We start from the raw sequence: 10132 nt of genomic DNA, 5'->3' as shown, positions 1-10132 counted from the left end.
GAGCATGTCATGAAGCTGGCCGCTGCAGCTCAAATCTCCAACCTACATCACCCAAATCCCCTAATAGCCACTCTAGGGAACTATGACCCCATCACTATCCCACTAAAAACGCGGATAAAAACACCCAGACTCATCCTAAACTAACAACCCCCACTATCAAACTAACCGCATGACGCAAGAAAACGAGGTTTTTGAAAGTTTTCCCTCTAGCCTGAACGCATGAAATACCACAACCCCACACTAACATAAATATATACCAGGCACTAACAATTATCCTAAATGCAGGTTATAGGGCCCCCAGCCCCAGGTACTGCAACTAAACACGAATAATAACAAAAAAAAAAAAAAAAAAAGATCATCGGAGAGAAGGTTACAAAACGTCTAACATCATACACCGCCGTACGAACGAGAGAGGGTCCACGTCCAACAGAAATACAGTCCACTACACAACCAACGCCTTGCATATCAACAGACGTGCAAGAAGAGCTCTGGACGTGCAACACATTGTACGAGCTCTCAACAGTCGGAAAGTAAAAAATGTCTGGGCACTCGAGATTATGCGAGTTCGAATTTTAGCTGTGTTGAGAGCAAGAAGGATAGACTCACATTCGCCGCCTTTCTCGAATCCTCGAAGCTATACTTTTTCAATCCCTCCCATAGTCAAGTCACATGTATTTACGCACACATTCAGCTGGCTGCCCATTAAACTAATTCAGTGCCTAGTTTCTCAACTGACCGCCATCCATGAGAAGAGGCCGCTAAAATCACCTCCGAATTTTTAGGTCGGTATGGCAGTCAGATTCGGCCGCGAAAGCACATAAGGTGAAAGGTCTATTCATATGTATAAGTCGTCTGTGCTCCTATCACATAAAATACAAAGATAATTAAAAAAGTGCTTACCAAAAGATATAATAATACCACTCACGCGTTTTTTCATTACAAAAATTGAGTGGTATAGTAGTTTGTAATTTGTACGATACACTAGCTTCTAGTTAGACGCAACAATCAACTGACTTTTTTAGCTGTATACGCGCGACTAGTACATGGCGAAACTTGATCATTTTTTAATCTATCTCTACTATTGTTTATGCGAAATAACGATCGCATAGCGTATCACACTTTAAATATATCGCAACTGTTCGGTTTTAGAGGAACTCCCCCTATAGCAATACTAATTATTTCTAAGCTTACCCACCTGCGCGGTTAAATAAAATTAAATAGTATTTTTCGGGCGCATTACGTTTCGTGGTATTTGTATGTAAAAGGGTTAACAATTTTGTGCGATTGCGTATCGGCGATAGATTCACGTTTGTGAGCGCGATGGACACTGCATCGCGATCGTTTGTTGTCGAAATTTCCCTGTATCCCGTTCGCCTGCTACCAGAACGTCGTGGTCGTTGGTTTTCACCCTACGGGGATGCCAAGATGAACGTTAGTCCAAATTCACGTGGAATATCCGATTACGCTGGTTAGCCAACTATATGTGAAATATCGTGATGACTTCTGAGACAAATGACGAGGCTCCGTGTCTCGAGCGTCTTCATCGAGAAGTACGAACCATTAGTTTGTTATTATTCGCTTAACCTCTTCAGCGGCCACTATATTACGTTGTCTCGCGCAGGCCTTTACTTGTTTAGACACCTTCCCGAGCAAAATCATCGAGTTGAATAATCTCGTCAACGAGTACATGCCCGATTCTGTGAAAAACAGCAAGTACAATAACAATTCCGTTGGGCGGAAAGTCAAGTGTCCGTCTACGCTTTCTACAACAAGAAATTGGGACATAAACAGCATCTCGGATTATGCTGGTAATTTATTAATTGAAAATAATGAAATCGCATAGACAGTGTCCTTTTCACTTTGGTTCCTTTAGTCTCGAGTTACTACCCTCTGTCGATATGTGATCGCAGTCGATCGAGACACGGAATTTCCAAAAGAAAATACTATCGATCGCGAGGCGTAATCGGATGCACTATACGCCGAAGACCCGGGCCGCTCGGAAAACTTTTAGCATTTATAGTCAGCAGCCTCGCGACGTGCACGAAGAAGATCGTCGTTGTTCCGTCTCAGTACATTATCGACAACATTATTTCAACGTTCTTCCAACGGTAAGAGGCCCGATAATATCTCCCCGGCGAAATAAAAAAAATTATTGACCGTGTTATTCCCTGGCGAAGGCACAAGCTAAAAAACGCACAATGCGGTCCCTCGCCGAATTGGGACTGCTCTCTCTCGACTTACGTGACCACGCTCAAGAAGGATACCACGATCATTGGAAATCTTATCGATATTATGAGACCCGCTGCAGTGAAACTCATCGCTGACACCACCATCGTAAGAATTCTCAAACTAACATACAGGGTGTAAACGATAACTTTGGCAAAAATCATAGGGTAAGTAGACAGTGGCGGATTTAAGGAAAAAGGCCCAGGTGGCAAACGTCCTGAGGGGCCCATTTTTCGGGAAAAATGAAGAAATAGTTTACTAAAAACGGGCTAAGTGTAGTAGTACAGATGTAATTATATTACTATGTAGTTTTATACATGTTTATACATGATACTTATTATGTAGTTTTAAATCCTCGCCTTGCTTTCTGTTCAGCAAATATTTCGATTGTCGAATACAAATCAATTTTATTCGCAACTGCTTTTTCGATATAAAGAATACTGAAGTCATTAAGGGTTTCCTCAGCTAGAGTGGCACGGCGATATTCTTTGATTCTTTTCAAAGAGCTCATGCCCCTTTCGGCGCTCGCTGTGGTAACTGGTAATGTTAGGTACAATCTGAACAGACTACAACACTCCGGAAAGCTGTCCATCAAATTATGTTTCACAATAAATCCCAAATACTGCAAAGGACTGTCATTTGAAGAATCATGCTGTTGCGCGAAATACAAATCAGCGAAACTGGACAATTCATGTTTGAGATCAGTTGTAAAGAAATCAGTATATTTCTCTAACAAAATACTTGTGCTGGTCTCAAAATCACTTGGTTTCATGCTGTGCAGTATTTCAGGCATTAAAAAACCAAAAACGTTATTAATCTCTTTGAAACCGTTTGCACGATCCTGTAATTCGCAACACATTGTATCGAGAACTTCGTAATAACTGGCTCGATGCTTGTCAGGCGTCTCTAAAACACAGTCAACGCTATTTTCACCAGGCATTTTCTTAATTTTCCGTTTTCTTGCAACTGGAAAATCAGCACGTTCCAAGCTCATTTTTCCCCACTGACTTCTCGCTTTTGTGATGAAATTATTGTAGGCGCTTTCATCCCTTAAATCTCTCATTTTCTTCAATGCTGCTCAAGTGCAATGCTGCGCCGTTATCAAGTTTAATTCTTTCTTCTGCAGTTGAATTTGCGCAACACTGATTATTTCAAGCACAGAATGCCACCATAACAAATTCAGAAAAAATAACCAATTTAATGAAGAAAGCAATGATTGAGCAGTCATTATGTCATCTCCAGTAGCTGCGTCCCTTGAAATTTCCTTCTCCAGACAATCCACGATGCACTCGAAATTTTGGATGAATGCTTCCATAGCTTTTATACGTGCAGCCCAACGGGTTGTACTTAAACCTTTAATGTGGAGTACTCGTTCGCGTGATTTGTGAGCTTCATCGTATGATAATCCGTCTTCTGTGTCTGCATCGGATTCGAAGATCTCTTTTTTAAGGTCTTTTAAAAGCTGAATGCCAAAACTGTTGGAGTTCCGTGATGGATTTTTGCTTGCTTCTAAAAGTTCATCCCATCGTCTGTGAGAATGCGCAAAGTAATTGTAAATTCTTTGGATTATCGCAAAAAACACTTTAATCGAAGAACTCGCATTTTCTTCCGCAGCATGCACCAAAACCACTTGATGATTGATACAGTGAATATACGGAACAAATGTCTCATCGCCGACATATTCCTTCATTTTCGCTTGCAAACCACCTTCACGTCCTGACCATTACCGCTGCACCGTCATAGGCCTGACCAGACAAATACTTCTTCTGGAAACCATATTTATCAAACAATATGGCGGTTATAATATTGCAAATAGATGTAGCATCCCCTTTTGTCAGTTGAACGAAGCACAAAAAACTCTCTTTGATACATATTGCAGACGCAGTTGAACCTTCATTCTGAATAACAATGTATCGTAACAAAATAGCCATTTGGTCCAAGTGAGCAATATCCGTCGTTGAGTCAGCGATTAACGTGAAAAATTTGGCACCTTTACATTCATCAACAATAAACTTTCTGGTCTGATCAGCTAATGTACTGAGTAACTCATATGTTATTGTTTTACTTAAATATTTGATTCTTTCTGGCGATTCAAGATGCGCATGTAGAATAGGAGTATGGCGAGAAATCAATTTAATGATACTCAAATAAATACCGGGATGCTCAACCTTTTGTAAATTTTCACGGTGACCACAAAAACCAACGCCCAACCAGATAAAGTTTTCACAGTCTCAAAAAGTATATTCAAAATTGCGTGCCATTTCTTAGCTTCTTCGCTTATTTGTTGTTCGAGTTTATGACGAATATCATTTTTCTGGAGAAATGTTGCAGCAGCGACTACATTGCTGAGATGGGCTTTACTTAAACTATGTTGTGTGACCGATTGATGACAATGTTTCCAGTCTGTGAAACCAACGTACCAAATGCTTTTTTTCGCAGTTTCATCGCCAAATAACCAACAGTAGTGACAATAAGCATAATTTTTTGTTGGTGAATAAGATAACCAGGGACTGTAGTTATCTTCCATGAAAGGCTTTTTTTTGTTCTTATAATAAAATGAAGAGTTGAATCGACGTTTGTCACTCGATTGTTTGAATTCCCCGCCAGGCATATCACATTCTCTAGGCTGTTAAGGGCCTGTCAACAAAAGAGCTCTGATTTGATCCACATTCAAAGAAATCCCACTAGCATTATCATAAAGACCTTTATCATTCTCAAATTCAAAAATTTTTGGTGTTGATCCAGTAGGAAGCACAGATGTTGTTGCTGGTCGATATACCTTTTCGTTTGATATATTCATAGACGTAGAATTTACGGGGTCACTTTCATTAAACTTTTCTGCAACGTAGCCTGTTCCACTGGACGTTGCAATGACAGGTTCATTATGAATCGTAGATTCGCCTTGACTGATCACAGGTTGATTGGTTGCTTCATTTACAGTCGCATCTTCACATTCGGCACTATCTTCATTTTGGTTTTTAGTAGAGATAACAGAACTACTTTGAAAGAATTTTCGGACTTTTGCTTGTCTTGGATCATTCGCTGCCTCTTCCATCTTCCATTTCTCTTTCTTTTTCCTCTTCATAAATCCACTCTTCGGTTTCTTATCCTTATACTACAATATCCTCTGGCGTATATGGCACGTGACTGACGGTTCCGCGACTGACGGTTCCGCGCGGTTCAAACAAAAGAGTTTGTAGCCGCACGACACACATTGTTAGTCGCAAGTGGAAATAAGGGCTGAGAGCAGAGATGGGCAAAATTTTCATTTAAATAAATTTCATATAACGAATGAAAGTTAAAAAAATTATTCGTCATGTGTCGAATAAAGTTGACTCGGGTTCGTCGCATAAAGTTAATTTTTTTTGTTAATTTAAGTCGAATAGATTTTTCAACTTCAACTTTAACTTTAACCTTATTCGACGCCGAATAATTTTCTGGCGCGTGTTCAAGCCGCAAAGGACCGGGGATTGAGGCCTGGCGCGCGCATTACAATGTAGTATCGCCCAATGACGGTCCTCGGCAGGTCAAACACGCGCTAGAAAATTATTCGGCGACGAAAAAAGTTAAAGTTGAAAAATTTATTCCACGCTGAAGTTGAAACGCTCGACGAATAAAAAATTAACTTTATTCGTCAAATAATCTACGGTTAAAGTAATTTGTATTTGATACGTTTCTTAAATAATTGTTTATTTAGTCAATGCCCAACTCTGACTCGTGGTGACTTTGCGTGGTGACGGGAGAGGAGGGCCCGGGGCACTACACCTGAAGTCCTGAACGGCACGCGTCAAGGCAGTCGTTTCCGGATGAAAATGGGAAACCCCGAACGCTTCCAGAAGGATCGGGGGTCAACTGGGCAGCCGGTAAACGAATGGGCATGATAGAGCGAGAGTTTTGGAGCGAAAGAATTCAGAACGTGCAAGCGAGACTGAGTGTGACATGGAAAGCGCGAATATATAATAAACAGAACTGAGCTGTATTATACAATTATAATATATATATTATTATCCTGACACAAACAAGTTGGAATTACAAAACTATTCCTATAGTATGCTGTATACATAACAGAATTACAATTAAATTTTCGCGTGTACGGTATGAAAATTATGACAAACAAAAAAAAAAAATTTTTTTTTCCAAGATGGACCTGCTCATTTGCCACCCTGTTAAATCCGCCACTGTAAGTAGAGGCCCCATAGGCAAGTATTTTAAGCATGGGAACCCGTCCGGAAATGCACCAGTAAAAAATTACGGCGATCTTTAACTTCGGTCTTTAGCGCCTGATGGATAGAAAACCCATCGCACTGGAAATTGTTTCTTTTGAGGTGGGTCAGTCGTGTAGGTGACAAAGATGACAAACATTGAAAGTTTTACGATGAACAACGTAAACATTTAATGAAATCATGGTCAAGAAACAATAAACTAAAAAAAGTTTGCCTACCCATCAGGCGCGAAAGACCAAAATTAAAGATCGCCGTAATTCTTTACTGGTGCATTTCCGGACACGGGTTCCCATGCTCAAAATACTTGCCTATGGGACCTCTACTTACCCTATGATTTTTGCCAAAGTTATCGTTTACACCCCGTAGAACAATCGCAAACTCTTGAATGTCGATTCGGACCAACACTTTGCGGATAAATATTACTATCGTCCGAACCAGGGATGGGGAATATGGCGATCTTCGGGTCAGTGTAGCTTGTACTCGTAAGAGAAGTGTCCCTCTCCGTGCATTCTGCTTTTCTTTATTTCTTTTTTATTGTATCGATAAAAAAAGAAACACAAGAAAGTTAGAAAACGAATTATCGTTTATTAACTATGACAGTTCTTTTCTCCAGGCAAAAAAGAAATTCGCCATTGTTGACCCTAGCTATCAAGTCTAACAATATTGCATTCTTTTCTCCGTTTATTTACTATTATTCAATATTTTTCATTTAAGAAACAATACTGTAACTTTCAAAACCTCTATTTTTATTTCTAAATTCAATAATTTCAAAAGAATGTTTTGAGATCTATTACTAATGCCTCTAAAATGTATTAAACACTGGTAGGATAAAAAATTTAATTACTATCCTCTTAGCCAAAAATCAAACTGATGTTTTAATCAAGCTGAACTAAATATTTTGTGTTGAATATTTCTATAAATAAATTCACGTATAACATATTGTAACGCTTGAGTAACGTAACCATGACAATTTAATCAATTAATGCTCAACGCTACTTACAAATACACTGCGTGTAATAACTATAAAATCACTCTAAAATTTTATATGTTGCTATTAAAATAATGACAAGCAAAGTATACCATATTTGAAATTGTGTTAAGAAACGATATTCTGCCAATGAAGAATAAATTGTATCCACTAAAAGAAGGAAGAATGACAGAAAACTGATTTATTCTTGTTTCATAACTATAAAACCGGAATAACGGGGTATTCTTATTAAACAAATTATACAAATATTACACTGAGAATACAATTGAAATAAGTTGTAACAATAATTTAGTAACATATTGAACCTACCTTATTTTCAAAAATTTCAATTAGTCGATTTTTCATACTTCTTACTAGATTTTGCATTACTAGATTTACCTGCGGTTGCAATTGCGTTTTTTAATTCGGATATATTTTGATACTGTTTATTACCAGCATAGATTTTTCGAACAACAATACTCCAAATGTTCTCTATTGGATTCTGGTTTGATAAACACGCTGGCCATTTCAAAACATCAATGTATATGAACGGCGGCGTTGTCTTGTTGAAAAGTCCAATTTGTTTCTTTATTTTCATTTACATATATATAAATGGTAACAATCGATTGTTTAATATTTTAGTATATTCGTTATTATTAATTTTCGTCATCGGGAATGCTAGAGGTAGCCATACAAGCAGAAAACTCCCTAAACTATAAGGCTACCACCACCAAAGTTTCGCCTTAAAAAATATTGAGGTTCCTTTCCGGAGGTCTCTTCAACACGAACGATGACCAACAAAACCGTCTAAATTAAACTTTTTTTCGTGGGAAAACATCATCTACAAAGTGATTAAATAAGTATGCAAAGAAATAGTTTTAATACGTAAAGTCAACGCGTTTAAATTTTGTTACATTATTCCAACTGCGATCAATGATTGTGTATGCAAACTCCCGTCTAGCTTCTTTATGCCGACTTAATTAATAATTGTGAAGCCTTAATGAAATTTTATCTTCTTATGTGCTTCTTAAGCGTTTTACTGGGGGAAAGCTTCTTCTTTGGTTTCCCTTTTTTTATTTTGTCCACATTGATCGGGATTTAAAGAAAAATTCATCACAACAATGTGAGAACAATTAAGTCTACGTACAATTTCACGTATTTTCACATTATATTCGCGAAAAGCTAAAATTTTGCCTTTTTCCTGCTCATTTAAATAACTTCCACGTGGCATTATTAACCAAATTAATATTATTACACTTCCAACACACTAGACAAAACAAAACTGACGAAATATCGAGAGAAAACAACATTCGAATGCTTGATTCTATAATTATAAAATAGTAACAAATCAGTTTTCTATAGTTCATTTTTTTAGAATAAATATAATTCAACTGTTTCTAAGGAAACATAGATTGCTAACGTGATCTCAAATATGGTATATTCCGTTTCTTCAAATTTCAACAAGAGTATACAGTGACTGTCACTTAAAATCGTACACCTAGCGGTTCAGCCGATATTTTTTCAATAAAACATGAAAATTGTACTAAATTATTGAAACTCGTATAGAGGTACATATGTAACGCTAACGTCTTAGTAGAACAATAATGGTGTTTTAGAATTATTTAAATTGAAATATCCCCTGAACTACTAATTTTTCGACGTCACACAGTTAGTACTTTTTTATAACGATTGTCCAGCTGAATCGATCGATGTATTAAAAAATATCTCGTTCCATTTAAAAAAACAAAGTTGACCTTTATATGACCTTTACGCGTCCACTCACGAAAAAACTAATAACATCAGAATATGCTCCACTCGATACCATTCAAGCCTCCGCTGAAACATTTTTTGTTACGAGTAACAATAGCGAGAAAATCAAGATGTCAAAATCGGGTGAGACACCCTGTATATAAAATTGAAAATTTTAGATTGGTTTTATAGTTACGACACGCAGTGTAGTAGAATTATTGCATGGGAAAAAAAAATATTTGTTTCGTTTAGTTGAAACGCTGGCTCCAGGCAGTCGCCGTAACCAGCGTATCGCCGTCGATCGAACTGGCAAACGCAACTCGCAGCACCGAGACTATCGACTGTTGGGCTTACGAGCTGTTCTTTCATCTTAAGTACCTTCAAGTGAATCGCGCACGACGGACCACCGACAAAGTAATCCTTAACGTTAATTGCAGCTCTTGCGTATCGTTGCCGCGGTGAATGCGTTAATTTCCCTTTCGAATCAACGCGACCGTAACAACAATCTTCAATTGCACTTTCAACCTTGTTAATGAAACTCTCGATTCTACCAGGTAATAGCCGGAGCTGGGTCAGAGCCTACGGACATGATTCACATCAACTTGTGGCATCGTTTGGTTCAACTTCGCGACAACTATATTATATTGTACGAAACGCTGGAAAATTATGAAAAAATTCGCGATCTCGAGCCGGAGAAGCCGCGAGAATAATCTGCGGCGGTTGTATTTCAAAAATTAAAAAAAAAAAAAAAAAAAAAAACACATTCCCAACGAACGCGTCGATTAATTTTCGTGCACGGAGCATAGTTTTTCCAATGTACGTTAACGCGAGCCGTACAACGAGTTCAACTCGAGTAGAAGGCCCTTCTATCGAACCCCTCGGCCGTTTCTTTCGACACGATTCAGCTGACATGGCACGCTATTGTGGCTAACATTTAAACTTCGTGCCGAGGAAGGGAACGCAGACA

The 10132-nt window shown here is 38.3% G+C and overlaps 1 protein-coding gene across 1 annotated transcript; it reads left to right on the top strand.

Moving 5' to 3' along the window:
- Positions 1-1496: 1496 nt before the first annotated feature.
- Positions 1497-9875, top strand: LOC122397364. The gene is made up of 6 exons (XM_043396485.1): positions 1497-1550; positions 1622-1808; positions 1874-2108; positions 2178-2334; positions 9418-9579; positions 9720-9875. The coding sequence occupies exons 1-6, from the start codon at positions 1497-1499 to the stop codon at positions 9873-9875; spliced, it is 951 nt and encodes a 316-aa protein (XP_043252420.1).
- Positions 9876-10132: the final 257 nt, after the last annotated feature.

The sequence above is a fragment of the Colletes gigas genome, unplaced genomic scaffold (genome assembly GCF_013123115.1).
Source record: "Colletes gigas isolate AHSC1104 unplaced genomic scaffold, ASM1312311v1 Colletes_gigas_Sc00009, whole genome shotgun sequence".
Taxonomy (NCBI): Eukaryota; Metazoa; Arthropoda; class Insecta; order Hymenoptera; family Colletidae; genus Colletes; species Colletes gigas.
This window is presented reverse-complemented; position numbering and strand designations above follow the sequence as displayed.